Source organism: Pipistrellus kuhlii, unplaced genomic scaffold (genome assembly GCF_014108245.1).
Source record: "Pipistrellus kuhlii isolate mPipKuh1 unplaced genomic scaffold, mPipKuh1.p scaffold_m20_p_3, whole genome shotgun sequence".
NCBI lineage: Eukaryota > Metazoa > Chordata > Mammalia > Chiroptera > Vespertilionidae > Pipistrellus > Pipistrellus kuhlii.
The window spans coordinates 44,061,907-44,084,991 of NW_023425529.1; the positions used below are offsets into that span (position 1 = coordinate 44,061,907).

The 23,085-nt window shown below is 59.3% G+C and overlaps 1 protein-coding gene across 6 annotated transcripts; it reads left to right on the forward strand.

Annotated features, from left to right (window-relative positions):
• The first annotated feature begins 1,249 nt into the window (after positions 1 to 1,249).
• Positions 1,250 to 22,346, forward strand: ACVRL1 (activin A receptor like type 1). Of its 6 annotated transcripts, XR_006742840.1 has the most exons (11): positions 6,382 to 6,397; positions 11,772 to 11,875; positions 12,319 to 12,570; positions 12,749 to 12,957; positions 13,213 to 13,312; positions 13,668 to 13,814; positions 14,420 to 14,695; positions 15,528 to 15,725; positions 18,759 to 18,889; positions 20,120 to 20,304; positions 20,339 to 22,346. XR_006742840.1 is itself a non-coding variant. In XM_045588000.1 (10 exons), the coding sequence occupies exons 2-10, from the start codon at positions 11,812 to 11,814 to the stop codon at positions 20,252 to 20,254; spliced, it is 1,512 nt and encodes a 503-aa protein (XP_045443956.1). In that variant the 5' UTR covers positions 1,250 to 1,265; positions 11,808 to 11,811; the 3' UTR covers positions 20,255 to 22,346. The 6 variants fall into 6 exon arrangements, 5 of the variants coding, with proteins under 5 accessions (XP_045443956.1, XP_045443957.1, XP_045443955.1 ...); XM_045588000.1 differs by lacking the exon at positions 6,382 to 6,397 and adding an exon at positions 1,250 to 1,265 and having other exon boundaries at positions 11,808 to 11,875; positions 20,120 to 22,346; XM_045588001.1 differs by lacking the exon at positions 6,382 to 6,397 and adding an exon at positions 1,955 to 1,970 and having other exon boundaries at positions 11,808 to 11,875; positions 20,120 to 22,346.
• Positions 22,347 to 23,085: the final 739 nt, after the last annotated feature.

The following is a 23,085-nucleotide window of genomic DNA, read 5'->3' on the forward strand; positions in this document are numbered from 1 at the left end:
CAAAGCTGAACAACATCTGGAGATGGCGTGGTACACATCACTTAGGTCCTGGAGGGAAATGAGTAGCTGAGCCCTGGAGAGGGGGCCGGCCCCGGCACACGGGTCTGATGGCGGGCACTGCTCGCTGCCTCTCGTGACAAACTCGGCCACAGCGTTTCACGTCCTTGTTTATGTTTACCCTGTGTTTATCGGGAATGCCCTGCATATTGTTTTCAGAACGGCTGCTTCATACCCCACAGCCCATGGTGGCAGCTTTTAGGAGGGGAGGCGCCACCCAGCACCCATGTCTGAGCAGGTAAGGAAATAGAGGCCCCATCCCACAGCCAAACCTCCGGTCTCCTGACTCTGGCTTCGTGCTCTTTCTCCTGTCGCACAGCCGGGCCTCCCTCCCTCAAAACAAACCGAGCACAAACACCCGTTGGGCGTTTCAGCTGGGAGAGGACCCTCCCGGACGTTTGGTTTTATTCTGAGGATTGGCAGAGGCGGGATCGCCAGCCCTTTCTCTCAGGTCGAGGAGCTGATGTCCACACTCAGCGCCTCCAGCTCCACGGTGGCCCTCCCCACTCCCCCTCCTCGCCCTCCTCACCGGACCAGGGGGGCAGGGCAGGGCCAGAGCCTCGAGGCGGCCTGTGGGGAGGGACATTCCAGAGGCCTCTGGGCCTTCAGGGAGGAGGCCATCCTGGAGCCCCGGCTGCAAGCCACCCCGCCCTGAGGCATTGTGCGGTACCGGCTAACCTCCGACTCCGGCCCCGACATGCCAGCCCTTCCTCAAACGGCTCCATCCTGACGTGAGTCATCCCAGGGCCTCGGGCTGGGCCAGGGGCGGACAAACCGGCAGGACACCCCGGAGGAGCCGGACATGAGCAGGCAGGTGACTTGGTGGCTCACGCCATCGGGCCCCTTATCTCCCAGCCTCTTCCTAAGGTGCCGGGCTGCCCACACCTCCCCACACCTTGGCGCCAGCCAAAGGGAGCTGAGGTGACAGGGCCTGGAGACCGGGGAGTTCCCCCAATCTTAGAGTCGAAGGAGACCATACAAGGCTGGGAAGGATCTTTGCAGCTTTCCAGTGCAAATGCCTCGGCGTTCGGAGGAAGAATCCGAGGCCCAGAGAGGTTGACCCGGGCCTGGAACCCTGGGCACTGTGGCGCCTCCTGCCCTGAGCTGCAGGAGACGGGGGGTCAAGTCCTCCTCCAGGCAGAGCTGCGTCCGGCCACAGAGCTGGGTTCTCCCCTCGGTGTGGAAGAGGTGGAACGTGGACGTCACAGGTACCTGCCTCCCTTGCTCCCCTTGAGGAGACGCAGTGCTTCCTCCTTTGGGACCCTGTGTTCGTGTCTCTCACATCGGGAATATCCCTAGGTTGTCTGATCTACGTCTCCTACTCTGCAGTTTAAGGGAAGCCAAGCCCAGCTCACCCTCTGCTAGTTTCCTCTCTTGCCTTTTCTTCCTACTCTTCCTCGTGCAGAAATCAACTACATAATTCGTGGGGCCCCGCACAAAATGAAAATGCTGAGCCCTTTGTTCCAACATTCTTAAGAATTTCAAGATGGGCCGAAACCGGTTTGGCTCAGTGGATAGAGCGTTGGCCTGTGGACTCAAAGGTCCCAGGTTCGATTCTGGTGAGGGGCATGTACCTTGGTTATGGGCACATCCCTGGTAGGGGGTATGCAAGAGGCAGCTGGTCGATGTTTCTCTCTCACTGCTGTTTGTAGCTCTCTGTCCCTCTCCCATCTTCTCTGTAAAAAATTAATAAAACATATTAAAAAAAAAACAAAAAAAAACTTCAAGATGGCAGCAGCAGAGCATTCAGTGGAATGTGGCGCCCTGCATGGACAGAGGGGGGAAGCCGTGGCGTTGGCCTCGCCCTAGTGGCAAAAGCGATACTTAAACTCAGCACTCACCGCTGGCCCTGAAAAAGCAAGCTGTTCATTCCTCTGCCTTCAAGCCAGCTCTTGGGCACCTGTCTTCCGCAGGTGAGAACCCGCTGAGGTCTCACCCACACGCCCTACCCAGGGGCAGGGCTGTGCTGGGAAATCCTTCCGAGTATCTAAATTTAAATCTCAGTCCTGTAGGCCTGTTTCCTCTTGTTCTGTCCTCGCCGATTATGGGGAACAGCTGGTCCCTCTGCGTAATTAATTCTTGTAGACTTGGACACAGTCTGCAATTCCTTTTCCCTTTCCTCACTGGGCTGAGTCTCCAGCGCCGTCCCTCCTCCTCGGGGCCTGCCCCGGCCTCTCTGCCTGATGGGAAGCCAGGAGTTTCACAAGAAGCTCCCCTGAGAGCAGAGTCAGGGGCCAGCGGACTCCGGGCCTGGGGGCAGGGGGGTGGGGAGTGTAGACTCCAGCTCCGAGGAACAGCCCATCCCCCGCCCAGCCCCATCTCCCTCCTCCAAAATCGCTCCACTTTTATCCATTTCATGAACCCTTTCCAGATAAGTCCCCCACCCCCACTGACTCACACTGGCGGCTCTCCGCGCTGGTCCGAGGGGATGTTTCTGTTCTCAGGGTGTGTCTCAGAAAGAATGTTTCCCTTGGGAAAGGCCGACTTCCACGTCCCAGGACAGAGATCCCAGCTGGGGCTGGGAGAGGTTGGTCAGAAGCCACTGCAGGGCAGGGGAGAGAATGGGTAAGAGAGACGGCCACACTCTCACGTCTCCAGCTAATAGCGTGCCAAGTGGCCCCTATAATCTGAAAGAGCAGACACTGTAATCCTATAGTACTTCCTATTGGCTCCGGGACACGGGTCTGTCCTGACACTGAAATTCGGGTGTTCTAGAATTCACAGGCTCCTGTTATGAAGCAGCTGGGGAGGAGGGGGGCGGGGAGGCTTGCAGCAAAGGAAGTGAAGTCAGTCAACAATGGGTGCTTTTAGCTATTGTCTCCCCCAGCCTCTATTTTTGTCAGAGGGTGGGGTGCCTTGCCCCATTTACAAATCTCCATCTTAGAGCAAGACGCCTTAGAGGGCTGCTCTTGTTTTAAATCTTTATTTTTGAAAGTATTACAGATGCCCCCCATTGCCCTCCTCCACCCAGTTCCCACCCCACCACAGGCCTTCACCACACTGTTGTCTGTGTCCATGGATGACACATATCTATATACACAAAACCCTAAAATGCAAATAGACTGAACAGTGGAACAACCAAACAACTCGTCGCTATGATGTGCGCTGAATACCAGGGGGCGCCTGGTGAGAGTTGGCTGGGGGGGCGGGTGGAGCAGGTGGCAAGGGTGCCAGACCAAGGCAGGGTGCCAGTCACTGTCATCAGGGTGAGCCTCTGGAGGTTACTGAAAATTCTCCTGCCAGGCGCATGCACCCACTGCTGCCGCTTGCACCCGCTGCCAGTACCCGGCACTGGCCCAATTGCTTGGCACCATCAGCGGGTACAAGTGGTGGCTGCTGGCCTCGATCGCCTCTCAGAGCTTCTCCACCTCCCCCTGCTTCTGAAGGGTGATCGGGGCCAGCAGCTGCCTCTCAAACCCGCTGCCAACAATGGCTCCGCTCGCATCTGCTGCTGAGCGCTGGTCCTGATTGCTCAGCGCCAACATCGGGTGAGAGTGGCAGCTGCCAGCCCTGATCGCTCCTGACGGTGTCTCCATCTCCCCCTGCTCCTGAGGGACGATTGGGGCAGCAGCTGCTGCTCACACCAGCTGAAGGCACCGGCCCTGCTTGCACATGTTGCTGGCGCCGGCAATGGAGGGGTGATTAGAGGGGTGGGGGTGGGGGGCAGAGCCAGCCACTTGCCGGCCAGTGCCAGCCCCTGATCAGCCCATCCGGTCACCTCCTGCAGAGGACTCATCAGGTGGACATCCCTTGAGGGCTCCATGACTGCAAGAGAGTGCAAGCTGGGCTGAGGGACATTCCCCCCACACACAAACACAGTGCATAAATTTTTGTGCACCAGGCCTCTAGTCTATGTAATAAAAGCCCAGCGACCCTTTAGGCGGGAAACCAGAATGACCAGTCACTATGACACTCACTGACCACCAGGGGGCATATGCTCAATGCAGGAGCTGTCCCCTGGTGGTCAGTGCACTCCCACAGCTGGAGGGTGCTCAGCCAGAAGCTGGGCTCACTGCTGGCGAGTGCCGTGGTGGTGGCCAGAGCCTCTCCCACCTCAGGGGAATGCTAAGGAGCAGCACCCCAAGGAGTAAGGAGGGAGTAGGCGAGCAGTTAGGAGCAAGGGGTCCCTGATTGTGAGAAGGATGTCTGACTGCCGGACATGCCCTGAGGGGTCCTGGATTCCAAGAGAGAGCAGGCCGGGCTGAGGGTACCCTCCCCTTCACGAATTTCATGCATTGGGCCTCTAGTATGCATATAAATTCTTTGGTTATTTTCTGCCCAAACTCCCACCCCCTTCCCTCTGAGATCCATTAATTTGTGCCATGCTTTCAGGCCTCTGGACCTACTTTGTTTGGCGGTTTATTTTGTTCATTAGATTCCACATATAAGTGAGATCATGTGATACTTGTCTTTCTCTGACTGGCTTACTTCACTTAGCATGATACTCTCCGGTCCCTCCATGTTGTCTCAAAGGGTAAAAGATCCTTCTTCTTCTTTTTAAAAAAATATGTTTTATTGATTTTTTTTTTTACAGAGAGGAAGGGAGAGAGATAGAGTTAGAAATATCAGATGAGAGAGAAACATCGATCAGCTGCCTCCTGCACACCCACTACTGAGGATGTGCCTGCAGCCAAGGTACATGCCCTTGACCGGAATCGAACCTGGCACCCTTGAGTCCACAGGCCAATGCTCTATTTCCTGAGCCAAACAGGTTAGGGCAAGATCCTTCTTTTCTACAGCTGCATAGTATTCCACCATGTAAACATACCACGGCTTTTAAAATCCACTTATCTACTGGGCACTTGGGCTGTTTCCAGATCTTAGCTATTGTAAATGGTGCTCCTTTGAACATAAGGGTAGATATATTCTTTCTTATTGGTGTTTCCGTATTCTTAGGAAGTATTCCTAGAAGTGGGATCACTGGGTCAGTTTGAGTTTGAATTTTTTGAGGAGACTCCATACTGCTTTCCATAGTGGCTGCCCCAGTCTGCATTCCCACCAGCACAGAGACCCCATGGCTTTCTCCTTGGCTGCGACCAGCCTCCTCGGCCTTTTCATTTATTCATGTAACTAAATACTTCCACGGAAGGCCTGCCCTGTGTGCGACTCAGCCAATCCTCTGAGGCTGCTTGTGATGGCCACTGAGTGGATGGGGGCTGAGGCATGGGGCCGTGTGACTAGCCAGTGTCTGGGCTTCTGTAACTAGTTGGAGTCCTGGACCTCAGCCTCTCGGTGGGGGACCGGAGGCTCGGAACACACCAGCTTTCAGGGTGAGTGTGTGTCTCCCCGGGGAGGAGCCATTCCGCTCCCTGCAAAGCCTGGTCCCCCTGGTCCAGCCCTGTCCAGCGGAGGCTCTGGTCCTGCTAACGCCCCCTTCGGTGGGTGGGGGGCTGCCGCCCAGGGAGCCTCCCCCTCCAGCCCGGAGGCCAGCGGAGGCCGGAGGCGCCTTCCCTGCGGGCTGCTCCGCCAGCTGGAGGGGCTCACGCTGTCCCCGCGCCCAGCAGAGCTGCGGAAGACAGGAGGGGACGGCGGGGCGAGGGGGACAGAGGGAGGAGGAGGAGGGATTTGGGGGGATGGCGGGGCGAGGGGGACAGAGGGAAGAGGAGAAGGGATTTGGGGGGGGCGGAGGGGCGAAGGGGACAGAGGGAGGAGGAGGAGGAAGTTTTGGGACCAGCCAGGACTGCTCAGGGGCGGGGGAGTGGTGCCCAGACCTTGCACCCCGAGCGCCCACGCTCTGCCCTGGGACGGGGCGGGAGGTGGGGAAGGACAGGTACCTTATCTCCGTCCTTCGCACCGTGATCCCTTCCACCCCAAGAAGCCTGGTCACCCCTCGCGGCTCCGAGGGGCCGGGCGGCGCCCCCACCCCAGCCCACCCCGCACCCACGGTGCCTCCCACGGAGCTCCAGCCCCTTTGGCTCCGGGCCGGACCCGGCGACCCCAGCAGCCGCGTCCAAGGCCCGCCCCTCGGGGCGGCGGATGTGGGAGGCTCGGCGGGGGCGGCGGAGGCCCTGGGACTGGGGGGCCGGGGGCCGCGGGCTGCCCCGGGGCTGGGGGCCGCGCGGGGGAGGGCGGGCGGGCGGCCGGTCGGCGGGCCGGGCCATCGGAAGCGGTTTATGAGGAGGGAGTGGTGGGGCCGCGGCCAAGCAGGAAGACGCTGCAATAAGAAACATTTCTGCTCCGGCCCCTTTCCCAGTCCCGGCGGGAGCCGCCAGCCAGCAGCGCCGAGCGCGCCCTCCGGGCCCCCCGCGCCCAGACCCCGGCCGCCCGCCGCCCGGGGCTCCCGGGGCCGCCGCTCCCGCACCCGCACCCGCACCCCAGCGCCCGCCGCCCGGGGCCACAGGTGAGAAGCCGTCCGCGGGCGGGGCCGGGATTGGGGGGCGGCCCTCCTTCGGGCACAGCCCCTTGGGGAGGTCGCCGCAGGGTCAGCCCAGCTCCTGGGGGCACGGGACCCCTAACCCCTCAGGCGCACTCCCGCTGCCTCACCCAGGAGGACGGAGGACGGAGGACGGTCACAGTCCCCGCCGGCCTGGGGGAGAGGGTCCCCGTCAGAGGTCTGAGCAGCCCAGTCCCGGCAGCTCCTGCTGGGGACCTGGCGCTGTAGCTGCAGCCCCCACGCCTCACCTCTAACCCTGGCGGTAAGGTCCCGCTGCCCTGGCCTCCCTCCCGCGCAGTCCCAGGTTTCCATCCACCCTGGAGGACAGTGTTGTTGAAAACCAACCCCCCACCCCCCACCACCACCCACTTTCTTCTTCGAGGTGAGGGCCAAGGTGGACCGCAGCTCTCACCCCTCTGTGGTTATGGGCAGCGTCTGGCGGCATCAGGTCTGTCCTCTCTAACCCCTCCCTGCCCCGTTTGTCCTGGTGCCTGCCCCTCCATCTCACTGGGCGGTTAAAGTAAGGTGACCAGGCCGTCCAGGTGTTGGCGGGACAGTCCTGATTTCTAACAATTTTTCCGCGTCCCTCGGCGTTTTAAAAAAAAGTCCCAATTTTTGGAAAGAATCTGTCCAATGTTTCCAATCTTTCAAAAAATCGGGACTTTTTTAAAACTCTGCAGGAAGGATGCGGGGAAAAATTGTTAGAAAATCAGGACTGTCCCGCCAACACCTGGACGATCTGGTCACCTTAGGTTAAAGGTAACTGCCATCTATTGAGTACTGACTGTGCAGACTTGTATTTCCTCTGAAACCCTCGCCACATGCAGCAGAGGGGCATCCTGCCCACCCCGCAGAGGAAGCGCAGGTTCAGACAGCAACCGCGTGTCCGAAGGCACAGGGAGGGTGTGAGTGGACGGTGGGCTTCGCTAACACGGGTTAAGGGCCTACTATGTGCCACGTAGTACTCTGCTAACTGATTTTACTACCTGAGACCTATTCTTCTCATTTCACGCAGGGAAGCCCAAACCTCCAAAAGTTTAAGTAGCTTGTTCCAAATCTCATAGCCCTGTGTGGCAGAGACGGGATTTGATTTCAAGTTTGCATGAGCCGGAGCCAGATCCTGACCTCTGTGCTCCTCTGCACAGGTGTGGTGCTAGATCGCTGTTGAAGGTTCAGGATGTGATGCAGAGAAAGTGCTTTGTGTCTGGTGAGGGGCAGCCTGGTGGGGGCCGCTCAGTCCGGCGGAGGGAGGCCAGACCTGCGGAGGGAGACGCTTCCTTGCTTGCTGAGCCGCTGTTGCTGGTCGGAGCAGGTTTCATCAGCCCCTTAGGGGTGATGGGGAGCAGAGACTGACAACCCCCTTCCCAGCACCCCCTGTTCTGGCTCTCCCACCGGTGACTACGCCTACAGCTAACAGGGCTTCTGTCTCCACATCTAAGCACACCCACACCGGGCACCAGCTGAGGACAGCAGTGGGCAATCTGTTCATGTTAGTGAGACCCACTCACTCTTTTTCCTCCTTGGTGGGGCTCACCCAGCACCAAACACCTGGAGGAATAGAGTGACCAAGGAAGGATTTATGATCAGTTATTTATGTCAGTCAAAGCAACAGCAGAAACTGGTTTGGCTCAGTGGATAGAGCGTCGGCCTGCGGACTGAAGAGTCCCGGGTTTGGATCCAGTCAAGAGCATGTACCTGGGTTTCGGGCACATCCCCAATGGGAGGTGTGCAACAGGCAGCTGATCGATGATTCTCTCTCATTGATGTTTCTAACTCTCTATCCCTCTCCTTTCCTCTCTGTAAAAAAAAAAATCAATAAAATATATTTTTTTAAAAATCAAGGCAACAAATTTAACATCCCCGAGCCTCAGTTTCCCCTTTGGGTTGTTGTGTGGATTAAACGAGGTCAACCGTTAAAGTTCAGTACGCAGCACAAAAGTCATACTCAGAAAAGGTTAACTCTTTTTACTAAAGACTTCACAGTGTAAGTTAATGTTTGATATGAGTTTAGGAGTTGTGATTTCTGGCCAATTACAGGGATGCTTCTGCAGCAGGAGGTCTTTTGTGCCGTTTTGCTTGGAAGTGAAAGGCGTTTTGCTTAGAAGTGAAAGGCGCCCACTTGTGCTAGAGTCCCGCTGCAGGAAGGATCACACGGAGTCAGCTCTGCGTTTGGACTGGTCAGCACCCTCCCGTACTTACCCTGACACTGGGCACAGTTAGACACTGGACAGCCACAATGCTACTCCCCCGCATTCCCGGATGAGGCCAGAGCCGGGTCTCCCTGTGCCCCGCCTGGGCCTGGGAGGCTTGAGGTGGATCCGCTGTCGGGAGCAACGCTGGGACCCTCCCTCCCTCCACAGTGTTTCCAAGACCTTGACTTCCATGTTTAGCCTGGTGTGTCCTTCTTCTCCCGTAAAGGGGGAGGTCCCCGGATGGGAGTGAGAGTCCTGTCCTCTGCACCCCACGCCCGCTCACCAGCAGGCCCTATGAAATGAAAGCATGGAGACTGCGTTGCATGTGCTGTAGGACATTATGGTACCCGCTGATTCGAATTACCCAGGGGACTTTTTAAAAATATATATTTTATTGATTTTTACAAAGAGGAAGGGAGAGGGAGAGTTAGAAACATGGATGAGAGAGAAACATGATCAGCTGCCTCCTGCACATACTGCGGATGTGCCCACAACCGAGGCGCTTGCCCTTGACCGGAACCGAACCTGGGACCCATCAGTCTGCAGGCCGATACTCTGTCCACTGAGCCAGATCGGTTAGGGCAGGGCCCTGGGAACTTTTTTAAGGTGCATGTTTCTTGCCCTGATGGGGTGGCTCAGTTGATTGGAGCATCATCCCGTACACCAAAAAGGTTGTGAGTTTGATTTCCTGTCAGGGCTCATACCTAGGTTGCATATGTGGCTGGGACGCATGTGATAGGCAGCCGATCAATGTTCCTCTCTCTCTCTCTCTCTCTCTCTCTCTCTCTCTCTCTCTCTCTCTCTCTCTCTCTCTCTAATAAATAAGAACATATCCTCAGGTGAGGATTTAAAAAAAAAAAAAAAAAAAAAAAAAAAAGCATGTTTCTTGCTGATCCCAGACTGACCAAATCAGATTCTGGAGTGGGGGGAGACCGAAGAGTGTCCATTGCTAATCAAGCCCTTCAGGGGAGTCTGATGCCTACTGAAGAGAGAGGGAGAGAGCGGGTGCCCTGGGGCATGGTCAGGGAAGTGGAGTGCGGGTAAAGGCTCCTAGGAGGATGCCAGATTTATCCTCATTGTTTTCCACCTTTTCCTTCCTGCCCATACCCTTTCCTCCGCTGCTTTCTGGGCAAGCAAAGGCTACTGCCAGGATGGCTTCCTGCCTGCATACCCCAGTGGACACATTCAGCCTGTCTGGGGCTCCAGTCCCACCGCAGTGCCTGCCAGGAGGGGCCAGAGGCAGGAGGTCAGCGGAGGCTGGGGACACAGCTGCGGTGGCCCAGGGCTCCATTTCCTTCCCCAGCTCCGGGCCTCTGGGGCAGAGGAAGCCCAGGCAGGAAGGCAGAGCTGCCACCGGCAGAGGCACACAAAGCGCCCTCAACCCCCGCCATCCTGCCCCCGAGCCTCAGCATCTCCATCTTCATCTGGCACCATTCTTAGGCCGGGGCTTCTGTGCTTCTGTGGCCACAGTCAGCCTCACCCGGTCAGAAGACACTCCCGCCCCTCGAGTCGTATCTGGGGACCCAGTCCACAGGCAAAACCCTGCTTAATTGCCCCCGTTCAGGAAGTGCTTCTTACTGTCTGACCTCAGTCCTTCTTGCTGCAGCCCTGGCCCTGATCTGCTTGTTGTAAGCCTTTGAGACATGAAGAAGGAGGCAGCTGCAAAGCACTAGTCGGTGTGGGACCAGGCTTGGGGAGGGTCACAGGCCAGAATTACCGTATTTTTCGGACCATAAGACGCTCCGGACCATAAGACGCACCAGTTTTTAGAGAAGGGAAATGAAGAAAAAAAGATTCTGAAACAAATAGTGTCCTAAAATATTTTATGTGCATTAAAACCCAACATCACAGTCATAAACACATGTAATCAACCCTGTAAAGTAAACAGCAGCATTTAGAACCATTTTAGAGCCGGGCAAGCACACAGAGACCACACAGAGCCGGGCAAGTAAAAAAACTTTTTTTTTAAAGTATATGTGTAGGCTATATTTGGACCATAAGACGCAGGGACTTTTTCCCCCCACTTCTGGGGGGGAAAAAGTGCGTCTTATGGTCCGAAAAATACGATACTCCCCTCGACACTCTCCATCCAACTTCTGGGAAAGGTCACCCTTAGCCACGGAAGGTCAAGCATTCAGTGTCTAAGTGGGTTTCACTTCCCTCCCCGTGGCACTGGCCCTGCCCCCCTCTTTTCCCAGGACAGCAAGGAAAGAGAGGGGGGCCAGGGATGGCGCAGGGAGGGCCTCTGACACGCTGGCTGCAGGAGGCTCCTTTCGCCTCGTGAGCCGGCACTGTGGGAGCTGCGTGCGGTGGCTACAGCCCTGAGGGCTCGGACATGGGCTGCCACCCGACTGGGAGACAGAGAGGAAAGAGCCCTGGACAGAGTCTGGACAGCTGGGTGTGCTCCTGGTACCACCACTGAATCCTGTCTGGACCTGGTCAGGTCTCTTCCCCTGCCTGAGCCTTAATCCTGTCACCTCTAAGCTAGAGCTGGGCTTTGTGAGGCCCTCGGTGTCCCCTGGGACTCGGTCACAGGGGTGTCCAGTGCAGGGGGCTGCTCCGGGCCCTGTGCTGCTCCTGCCCGCCCTGGGAGTGTGTCCTGCACTCCATGCTGTGCGTGACTCCTGCCTGTTCTATCCAGACCCCAATCTAAACAATCTTGATTCCTGTTCCCAGCTTGGCGGGACCCTGAATGGCAGGAAGTGAAGACAGGAGCCTGTTTATGTTTGAGGCAGCCAGGGCTGGGGCGGGAGGGGGCGCTGGGAAATGGGTGGGCAGGCGGGGGGAGGCTAGAAGGGGATGGGCAAGAGGCCGAGGATAGAAGGGGATGCTGCTGAAGAGACGGTCCTTTGCCCCAGCCCCGAGCCCTCTGTGCCCTCCAGCTGCAGCTCAGCAGCAGGGTTGCGGGGCTGGGAGTCTCCCCGAAGCTCTCAGTCACTTAAACGTGGCTCCCCACCCTTTACCCCGAACAGGATGGTTTCCATGGGGAAGTGAACCAGGACTTCCCCTGCAGGCCCCACCCCAAAGCCGGGCGCAGTGGAGTCGGGAGGAGGCCTGCCTGCCCCCCCAAAACACTCCCAGTGATTTCCTCTGGGTGGGAGGGACCCACGGTCAGTGGCTGAAAACACCGAGGGGATCACATTTCACAGATCTCGCTGCACCCCCTCTCCTGGTCCTCTCCCCAGGACCATGAGCCTGGACCTCCCCAGGAGATGCCTTCTGATGCTGCTGGTGGCTCTGAACCTGACCCAGGGTGAGTCCTGGGGGGAGCAGGGGCCTGGATGGAGAAGGGGCTGAGCTCCTGCTGGGGCTGTTTGAAGAGCTGGGGTGAAGGGACTTTGGAGCTCGGCTGGAGGGCAGGGGACAGGCTACCCCAGCCCCCTTATGCTCTCTCTAGGGGGTACAGAGCGGGGGGGCTGTGGGCAGAGAGGGCCTGGAAGCGTCCTCAGGGCTGGGGCCGGGGGCCGGGGCTGGGCCTGGAACTGGGGAAGAGGCCTTGGGGTCAGGGAAGGGATGGAGGCCGGCTTCTCACAGCCTCAGCTGCCCCCTGGAGGGAAGGAGAAGCTGAGGGTGGAACTCAGGGACCAAGGCCTCAAGGGGTTTGTCGGAGAGGTCAGAGAGGGAGAGAGCAGCGGGTGCTGGGCTCAGCCTGGGGAACTGGGCTGGGGGTGACTGAGCTTCTGCTGGGTCTCCCAGGCGACCCTGTGAGGGCCTCTCGGGGGCCGCTGCTGACCTGCACGTGTAAGGGCCCGGGATGCCAGGGGCCTACCTGCCGGGGAACCTGGTGCACCGTCGTGCTGGTGCGGGAGGAGGGCAGGCACCTCCAGGAGCACCGGGGCTGCGGGAACATGCATCCCGAGCTCTGCTGGGCCCGCGCCACGGATGTCCTCAACCACTACTGCTGCTACAGCTCCCTGTGCAACCACAACGTGTCCCTGGAGCTGGAGGGTATGTCTGTGTGCTGCCTCCGCACCGCCCACCGCGCCTCTCCGACCCGCCCTCTCACCTCGCTTTCCTCTCCCGGCTGCGGGGCGGGCGGCGAGGCGGGACCGGGACCTAAGGGCAGCGGCCAGGGCGGGAGGGGATGTCCCGTGGCAGCCGGGCCTCAGTGTCCTCTCTCTGGCAGCCCTCCCCACCCCGGAGCAGCCGCCAGTAGAGAGCCAGCTGCCTCTGATCCTGGGCCCTGCGCTGGGCTTCCTGGTCCTGGTGGTCTCGTGTGCCCTGGGCCTGTGGCATATCCGGCGGCTGCAGAAGAAGCATCAGCACCTGCACAGCGAGCTGGGCGATTCCAGGCTCATCCTGAAGGCATCCGAGCAGGGGGACAGCATGTTGGGGGTATGAGCGTGGGGAACATGGGACACAGGGTTGAGGGGGGAGTGGGGGGGGGGAGGAATAAGCAGGAGCCACAGGATCAGAGGGATGCGGAGTGAGTGACAGAGAGCCGAGAAAGGCACCGTCACAGACACCCAGATGCCAGTGGGCGGGGAGCTGGGTGAGCGAGGCGCACAGGCCACAGGCGCAGGGGCCGGGCGGGGAGGGCGGAGGGGGCCGGCGGAAGGACAGCTCTCAGGGGCCTCTTGGTGCCTTCAGGACTTCCTGGACAGTGACTGCACCACAGGCAGCGGCTCGGGGCTCCCCTTCCTGGTGCAGAGGACGGTGGCCCGGCAGGTGGCCCTGGTGGAGTGTGTGGGTGAGCGGTGGGTGCGCCTGGGGGGTGGGGACCCAGGGCTCCCGTGAGCTTCGAGGGAGGGGCGAGAGAGCTCTGGGCCTCTGGAGTCACGGACGGGGCCAGGTCTGGCCCAGAATGGGAATTGTGCTGGGCACAGGGCGGGTGGAGGCCGGTCGGGGCTAGATCCTTCTGCAGACGCCAGTGGGGAGCGAGAGGCAGGCGGGGTGCCCTGTGACAGGGGTGTGGGTCTGCGTTAAGTTAAGCATCAGGTCAGAGGTTCTGCAGTCGGGTCCGTGCAGTTGGGGACTGCTGTGCCCAGGGGCTTGTGTGACCTCCTCTCCCCTCCGCCCCCCTCCACCCCCTGCCCCTGGATCAGGAAAGGGCCGCTATGGCGAAGTGTGGCGAGGCCTGTGGCATGGTGAGAGTGTGGCGGTCAAGATATTCTCCTCGAGGGACGAGCAGTCCTGGTTCCGGGAGACTGAGATCTACAACACAGTGCTGCTCAGACACGACAACATCCTAGGCAAGCTGGGTGGGGTGGGGTAGGTGGGGGAGGTGGGAGGGGCGGGTGGGGGTGGGGGATGGGGAGGGTGGGAGGGAGGGGTGGGGGAGTGGGAGGGAGGGGGGGGGGTGGGGGATGGGGAGGGTGGGAGGGAGGCGTGGGGAAGTGGGAGGGAGGGGTGGGGGTGGGGGATGGGGAGGGTGGGAGGGAGGAGTGGGGGAGTGGGAGGGAGGGGTGGGGGTGGGGGATGGGGAGGGTGGGAGGGAGGGGTGGGGGAGTGGGAGGGAGGGGTGGGGGTGGGGGATGGGGAGGGTGGGAGGGAGGGGTGGGGAAGTGGGAGGGAGGGGTGGGGGTACGGGAAGGAGGCCAGGCCCCGGCTTTCATCCCCTGCACTCAAGGCCGGAATCCCCAGCCTCTGGACACCCACCCCTGAAGGACTCCCAGCCAGGCCTCAGCCCCCACCACCCTCTGACTCCGGCTTCCTCTCCGCCCTAAGCCCGAGCAGCCTGCACCCCAGCCCCGGCTCGCCCTGGCTCGCCCGCCCTGCGCCTCCAGCCCTGACCCTGGCCGGTCCAGGCTCCCTCGTCGCTAAGCCCGTGGCTGAGCCCCCGACCCTCTGCCCACAGGCTTCATAGCCTCGGACATGACCTCCCGCAACTCGAGCACGCAGCTGTGGCTCATCACGCACTACCACGAGCACGGCTCCCTCTACGACTTCCTGCAGCGGCAGACGCTGGAGCCGCGCCTGGCGCTCAGGCTGGCCGTGTCGGCGGCCTGCGGCCTGGCGCACCTGCACGTGGAGATCTTCGGCACGCAGGGCAAGCCGGCCATCGCCCACCGCGACCTCAAGAGCCGCAACGTGCTGGTCAAGAGCAACCTGCAGTGCTGCATCGCGGACCTGGGTGAGCGGCCGGCTGCAGTGAGTGGGCTTTTCCTAGGGGCGGGGCGGGCAGGGAAGGGGCTGCCCCTTCGTGGGCGGCTCTGTCCCCGTCCACGGGGCTCCACCTCCGCCCAGGAGTCTGTCTGTGTGCACGCCCTGGCGATTCTGATTGGCGCGTGGAAACTTACAGAGATGTTTGCTGTCTCATTTCCCCTCTGCAAGAACCCTGCCGTCTGCCTCTCTCTCTCTCTTTTTTTTTAAATATATTTTTTATTGATTTTCCACAGAGAGGAAGGGAAAGGGATAGAGAGCTAGAAACATCGATGGGAGAGAAACATCGACCAGCTGCCTCCTGCACCCCCCCCCCCACCGGGGATGTGCCCGCAACCAATGTACACGCCCTTGACTGGAATCGAATCTGGGACCTTTCAGTCCGCAGACCGATGCTCTGTCCACTGAGCCAAACCTGTTTCGGCTGCCTAACACTCTTTTTAAGCTTGTCAACTCCTTCCACCACCACCCCTCCTCCCCGGGCTCCTCCGGGAGCTGGGGGAAAGGAGCAGGGAGCCAGGAACCTGGGTTACCCTCCAGCTTCACTGACTGCATCGCTGTTGCTCATGGGGCCATGGGGTCCCGCTCTGTGAAATGGGCATGAGAATGCCTGCCTTGCCCACTCCCATCCCGCCGGCTCCTTGGGCACCCGGAGAGGGAGGGAGCCAGTGTGCTCCCAGTTCGCCCCAGAGCAGGTCTCCACCTGCCTGCAACCCCGCCTACCGCAGCCTCTGGGGTGGGGCCGCCCTGCCTGTGGCCGGGGTGTGGGAGGGCAGCAGCAGTGACAGCCCCGGTGCCCACAGGCCTGGCTGTGATGCACTCGCAGGGCAGCGACTACCTGGACATCGGCAACAACCCACGTGTGGGCACCAAGCGGTACATGGCCCCTGAGGTGCTGGACGAGCAGATCCGCACCGACTGCTTCGAGTCCTACAAGTGGACGGACATCTGGGCCTTCGGCCTGGTGCTGTGGGAGATCACCCGCCGGACCATCGTCAACGGTGAGGGCCCATCCTGCTGGGGGGGGGCAGGTGGGTGGACGGGCAGGAGGTGGGCACTTCCTGGTGTGGCTGGCGCCTGTGGCCTGAGGGGCGGGTGGCCACACGGCCTGTGCTCCGTTCGTTGCTCCTTGCCAGGTGGTTCAGCTGAGCAACCTTTCAAGGTTCATCAGAGTCTGTGGTTCTGGCTGTGAAATCTTGGGGAAGTGATAATAACAGGAATATTAATAGCAGCTAACATTTACCGAGCTTAAATATGAGCCAGATGCCATGCGATACACATGTACTGTCTTCTTCGATCGTCCTCTGTCGGCAGAAAGCTGGGATCGCTTCCGTCGTTGAGCCGCGTGGGCTGGGAGTCAGGCTGCCTACGTTTGGTTCCTGATTTTGCCACTGACCATGGGCATGTCCCTCATCCTCTCTGTGCCGTTTCCTCATTTGTGAAGTGAGAATAAAAATAGTTTCCGATGGTTGAGATCATCCAAACAAAATATTCTGGAGCGCAGTAAATATTAGTAGCAATTACTGCTGTCGTAATGAATCCCTGACACAGTATCATCCCCATTTTACAGATGAGGGGACTGAGGCCCAGAATTACAGCTGGTTAGACGCAGCGCCAGGGTCTGAAAGCAGGCACTGACTCTAGGGCCAGGGTTGTTTACCACTGTGCCACCTAATCCTCCCTGGTCCTTGGTTTCCTTGACCACAAAGCATGCGGGATCCAATAGCTTCTGCACTGCCTGCTTATTGCTTCCTCCTGTTCCTGAGGGCGCCACAGGGGACTCGGACTTAGAGTGAGCTGGAGCAGGCAGAGGGACCTCATCCCTGCCAGCCCCATGCCATGGGCAGCCCCGGGGCCAGTGCCTTCCGGGGGGCATGGGTGAGGGGTGGCGTCTGGCCTGGCCGGAGAGGCTTGCCCGTCTTTGCGGAGGCTGCCCACAGAGCTCCAGTCATATCCTGGCTGTTTGGAGACAACCTCGGATATGACTGGAGCTCTGATCCTTGGGGGGAGGGACATTCTCATTCCCTGAGCACCTGTGCGGGGCCAGCTCCAGGCCCTGCTTCGTGTGCTCTCAGCAGTCATCGATGGGTGGAGGCTGAGGTTTAACCAGTCCCTCTGGGAGGCTCAGGGGCTCAGGGTCCTGCCCCTTCAGGCCTGAGCTTTTCGTGTCCACTCTGGGGGCCGGTGTCAGGGTCGGGGGCGCTGAGGCGGCGGGAAAGGAAGGCTGGGCCGGCCAGGGCCGAGGGCCGAGGGCAGGCTGGCTGCAGGCTCCTGGGCGGAGGGAAGCCCTGTCGGCCCCACACAGACCCGCGGCGCACTATAAACACTGTAATCTGGTGTCAGCCCCGGCACTGATTAAAGGCCCATTAGACACGCTCGGGCCTCTGCGCAGCACTGATTAGGGCGCGAGCCGCTGGGGGCTGGCCTGGAAGCCGGCCACGGGGAGGACAGCTGGCGCAGGCTCTCCCTCAGGGCCGTGCGGCCCTGGTCCCCCGCCGGCCGGGGAGCCGGGTGGGGCGGGGGGCACTGTCCCCGGGCCTGGCCTCTCCGCCCGGGCCGTCTGCAGGGCCGCAGGCACGGTTTTCAGAAAGCCCCTGCTAAGGACCGCGCACTCGGTATAAGGAGGTGCTGCTGGCCGGGGGGGTGCCGTCCCTGAGAGGGCTGGGTGTTATTTGGACGTGGGTAGAAATTTCTTTCTTTTCAGAGAGACGTTTTCTCCTCCTTCTCCTGCATCCACATCCTCACCCAACAGCCAGCCAGCCACCCTCCCTTCAGTGTAGCATGGAGGTCAAGAGCATGGCCTCAGGTTGGATTTTCTGGGCTTAAATCCTAACTCTCACTTATTGCCTATGAATTTAGGTCAAGGTGAGCAGACGTCCCGATTTTTAAAAACTGTTTTAAAACGCCGCGGGACGCGGGACAAATTGTTAAAAATCGGGACTGTCCCGCCAAAAGCAGGACGTCTGCTCACCTTAATTTAGGTAAGCTCCTTAATTTCCTTAATTAAGACCACTGTGGCCTTAATCTCATTGCTTATAGAGGGGGGCTCACATAACATTGCTTCCTTCCTTGTGTTTTTGTGAGGATTTAGTGCAATGCAGTCAGGACAGTAAACATTGGAATTATGGGCACCTGTGATCACTGGGACCTGGGGGCGGTGCCCGGGCCTGGGTAGGAAGCAGCAATGGAAAGGCTGGAACAAGATCTGGCCTAGGGATCCAATGAGATCAGTTAAGTCTTGGCTCGGCCATTACTTGCTGTGTAACCTTGGCCTCAACTTCTCTGAGCATCAGTTTCTTCATCTGTAACACACAGGTCATAATAGTACCACCACATATGATCACTGTAAAGACAGGATAGTGCATATAAAGTATTTATAGCTCAATGCCTGGCACGTGGTAAGTGCAAAATAAATGGCAGTAGTAATTATTATTTATAAATATATTTATAACTAGAGGCCCGGTGCATGAAAATTCATGCACTGGAGTGGTGGTGGTGGGGGGATCCCTTCAGCTCAGTCTGCCCCCTCTGGTAGTCCAGGAGCCCTCAGGGGCAGGAGGCAACCGGGCAATCAAGGGAAGATGATGCCCCATCAAACCTCTGCTGCTGCCACTGCCGGCAGCTCAAGCCTTGGCCGACCCTGCCTACCTGATCCTTGATGGGCCCTGGGCAGCTGGGCAGCCACCATTCGAGGCTTGCCTGCACCTCAGGCCAGCCCTGGGTGGCTGGGGGACTGAGGGGACTGGGCGCCGCCATCTTGTGGCTGTGGGCGCCGCCATCTTTGAGGGTGAGGCCGTCAATTAGCATGTTCCCTCCTTATTGGCTATGGGTGCTGCCATCTTTGAGGTAGGGGCAGTCAATTAGCATATTCCCTCCTTATTAGATAGGATATTATAGTGTCCCTCTAAAGGGTACCATGGTCAGACAACTGGTATCTTGGCCCCTGGACAGAAGGTGGGCAAGGCTCTCTAGGTAGTATTGGCCTTCTTGGGGTCTCGAGTGACTGCTCTGTCTCCCCTCTCCCCGCTTCCCAGGCATTGTGGAGGACTATAAGCCACCCTTCTATGACGTGGTGCCCAATGACCCCAGCTTTGAGGACATGAAGAAGGTGGTGTGTGTGGACCAGCAGACCCCCACCATCCACAACAGGCTGGCTGCAGACCCGGTGAGGCCCCTGTGGCGCTGAGATGGCATGGGGTGGTGGCTCACAGCTGGAATGTCTGAGCCCAGGAACCTGTGTCTGAGGCCTCGGCTTCCCCCGGATAGATTCTAGCGTGCAGATTCCAGGGTCCTCCCTGGCCACACCCTCCCATATCTCCGCCCTGTGGGCCCCCACAGGGACTCCAGCTATTCTGGGATTTTCAGAACCCTTCACCTTGCTGGGAAAACCAGAGGTTCTCAGCTGCATTTCTTACTATACAGTTTTTGTTGTTTGTTTGTTTTTTATCTTTGCTCAAAATACTTCACATGCGTTTGTAATACACATACTCACATGTATATAAACATATATAGGCACACACATGCTTCTACTTAAATATACACTCACAGATACATACACACATGTGCACGTATGTGCCAGAATGCTGACCCTGTGAAGACAAAGAGCATGTCTCCTTTGTAACCCTTATATCTCCAATACCTAGGATAGTGCCTGGCCCACCATCGGTGCTCAATTAATGTTTATTAAAAGAATAAACAAATGTACACACACACATACATGTATGTATACATAGACACATGGACATTTTTACACAGCACACAGATCCACAAAAAGCCACACGTGCACTCAGATGTACACACACATGCAATCCCCCTTAAGAACCAGCTTGAGGAGGTTAAATCTGAGCTTCCTGGGATGGGTTCCTCCCTGGACACCTGCATGTTGGGGGCAGTGCTCACCGCCTGTTCTTCCAGGGTACACCAGCCAGGATTCATGGGAGCTGGAAGACACAGCCCTCAGCACTGGGGTCTGATTGGGGTGCGGGAGCCCCGAGACTTACATACCCCCCTTCTTTGGGTCCCAGTGGCGGTGGAGGGGGGGAAGGCACTCTACAGACCCCGCTCCCCAAGGGGGACTGGGTGCCCCTGAAGATCTGAGTTACATCTCTGTCCTGCCTGCCTTTCTCCATCCTCATCCCATTCTTCCTCTTCTGTTTTTCATTTTACTCTTTTCGTCCCTGCCTGGATCCCTCCATCCTCCCCCCCACCTCGCCCCCAACCCTTACGGCTCCTGTCTTTCCTCCTGCCTCCTTCTCAACACTCTCATTGCCCCTCTTCTCGTCCTTTGTCTCCTGCTTGTGTCTCCCCAATGCCTGGGCCACTCTCCTGGCCTCCTCCTTCCCATCTTCCCTGACACATGTCTCTGCTTCTCTCCCGGCCTTCCCCTCCCTCCCAGGTCCTCTCGGGGGTGGTCCAGATGATCCGGGAGTGCTGGTATCCCAACCCCTCGGCTCGCCTCACTGCGCTGCGCATCAAGAAGACACTGCAGAAACTCAGCAACAGCTTCGAGAAGCCCAAAGTGATCGACTAGCCACCAGCAGACACCTGGCTCCCCTCAGCCTGCTGAGTGTGTGTGTGTGTGTGTGTGTGTGTGTGTGTGTGTGTGTGTGTTTAGGGGCGAGGGGAGCAGTGAATGGTGGTCTGTCTGGATGGAGGTAGTGTGTGTGTGTGTGTGCTGGAGAGGGGGTGCCCCTCTGGGGGCAGCTGTGCCTGCCCGGCTCTGCCCCCAGCCCATCCGGCCCAAAATACAGCTGGGCTGAAACCCGATCTCCCGCTGTCTGGCCCACTCAGAGCAGCAGGCTCCCTGACGCCTGGCTCTGTCCCCACCACCATGCCCTGGGCGCCCTCCCTGCCACCCAGGACACAGCGAAGGAGGCCCCAGTACCAGGGCGGCCACGCCAGGGAATCCCAGTCTCTTGGGCCAAGAGCCTGGGCCTGCACTTTACCCCCTGCCCTCGGTCAACCCCACTGACCTACCAGAGCTGCCACGTGGCACAGGGCCCCGTCTGCCTTCAGCAGACACCCTACCCTGCCAGGCCCTCGCCTCTGGCCAAGCCCCAGACACCCAGGACCCATGAGTTTGTATCTCAGCTCCATGATGCCTTGGGCCTCTGTCTCCTGGACAAGACCCCCTGCTAGCTGCCTACCAGCTGCCTGAGAGACCTGGGGCCTAGTCTGGGCCCCTCCTCTATCCCCATCCAACTGACTTATGGGGCATTAAAACCAAGGAGCCCTGCTGTGGGTGTGGCAGGGTCATAGGCCATTGGAGAAGTGGCGGGTCAGATGGGGAAGGCCCAGGACTTTCAGAATAACTGAGAGGACACGGCTGGGAAGGGCTCCGGTCCTGGATGCTTGCACCTGTTTCTTCAGGTGCATATGGAAAGAGGTGGTCCTGATGTCCTCTGAGGTGTTTCAGCTCTAATTTTCTTCGCAGTGCCATCCTGTGCAAACTCAGTTCCTAGTGCCTTCTACGATGCCCAGCCCCTGGCTATTTGTCCCATGATGGGCTTTGCACATAAGCTTATCTGAGGCCAGAAGTGTCTAACATGCCTCCTCGTCTAATTCCCCAGGCTCCGGTTCCTACCCATGCCCATCCTTGGGCTCAGACAGCCCCTGGCCTTTTGGCAGACAAGCCAGCCTCAGCCCCCTCCGTGGCTTTGCCTTCTCTACCCAGAGCTGAGAGGGGTGAGCCTGGCTTCCGGCAGGGCCTCCAAGGCTCAGGAGAAACCTGACTCCAGCCAGGAAGCCTCTAGCTCCCAGGGTCCTGCTCCCCACTGCCCTCGGCCCAGGCCCACACCCTGGGCCACGCCCCAGAAAGCGTATGCCTAGAAAGAATCTGGTGGTTGTAGAGAAACACAGGGACACTTTGGCGCCTGGAGGTCAAAGGTGTGCGTCTATGCACAGAGGGGGTTACCCCAGGCAGGTGGGTGGTCTGGGGGGCTGTAGGGGTGGAGGTGGGGCTCATGGGGCAAGGACAGCCCCAAACTTGGGGAGACCTGAGCTCACAGCCCTCAGCCCTTGGGGCAGGGGGAGAGAAGCCCTCAGTTCCTACAGGAGGGGAAGAAAACAGCCTCCTGCTGTACATGACCCAGAGCGACCTTCCAGGCCAGTGCCTGCCACTATCACCCAGGGCGCGTTCCCAGGCCTGCTCCCAGCGTTGTGCAAGGTCCTGGGGGAGAACCAGGAAGTGAAACTGAGTGAAAACAGAAAGCTCCATGGACCTGCTGGCTTCCCAGATCGTCACGGGGCAGCTTGCTTCACGCCTCCTCGTCACTGGAACCCACCCAGCCCGGGAATCAGCGCTCCCCTGAAGGAATTTTGGGGGGCCAACAGGCTCCTTCCGAGACTCCACAGCCAAAAGCTGAAGGCAGCAGCTCCTCAAGGACTAGAAGATCCCTGAGAGGAGGATGGAGGCAGGAGGGGAGTGACAGGGGGAGGGTTAGAAAAGGCGGCCAGGCAGGGGAGGGGGCGCTGGCGAGCTGTCGATGTGATGCTTGGGCCTGAGGGCAGGAAGGCGGGCCAGGTCAAAAGGACTCTCTTACCCCGGAGATATTGCTTGTGGGAGCACTTAACTGGGGCTTGGCACCCAGTAGGTCGCCAATAAAGCCGTGGTTGAATCCTGAGCTCCAGCCGAATCTTCCCAGGCCAGTGCTTCTGCAGCGGTCCGCCTCGGAGGGGACCTGGGGGGGCGGGGGGGGGGGAGGAGAAGGACGCAGGGTATCACGCAGGGACTCAGCCCTTAACTGACAGCTCATCATTCGCTCAGACACTCCCTGCACCCCCTGCACACACACACCCCCCGCCCCCCACCCCCACCCCCCCTGTGCAGGGCCCCAGATTTCCGTGCAGACCCTGAGCTGCTGGGTCCAGCTGCTGGCGGCGCCGCCACAGCGCCCTCTGCTGGCCTCAGGGCTGCCCAGCGGCGCCGCCCTCCGGCCCTTGCGCGCCACCAGCGGGCTTTTCCCGGGGATCCCCTCACCCCGCCCCGGCGCCGGCGGGTGCGCTCCCCGGGCGCCTGCTCTGCAGGTACTGTCCCCTGAAAACCGCACCTCCTGTCCTCACTCAGAGGCGGAGTGGACCTGCCTGCCTGAAGTTTGTTTTCAATTCCTTCTTCCAATGGGGTCTCCACCTTGCCTGGGATATACAGAAAGGGGACCCCAATTCCTTTCACCACGGAGGTCCTCCCCTACTCCCTGCGCGCGCGCGCGCGCGCGCGCGCGCACACACACACACACACACACACACACACACACACACACACACACACCAGTGGGCCTCCTGCCTGGAGCATGTGTAGGTGGAGTCCAAACAGCCTCCAGTGCCACCCTCCGTCCCAGGGCACCTCTCAGCCCGGCTCCGGGG

Bases quoted from the DNA above. Each gene is read 5' to 3' on its own strand.
- ACVRL1 (XM_045588000.1), top strand. From the start codon at position 11,812: ATGAGCCTGGACCTCCCCAGGAGATGCCTTCTGATGCTGCTGGTGGCT. The intron at 12,571-12,748 runs GTATGTCTGTGT...TCTCTCTGGCAG, and splicing joins CGTGTCCCTGGAGCTGGAGG to CCCTCCCCACCCCGGAGCAG. The intron at 13,313-13,667 runs GTGAGCGGTGGG...CCCCTGGATCAG, and splicing joins GGCCCTGGTGGAGTGTGTGG to GAAAGGGCCGCTATGGCGAA.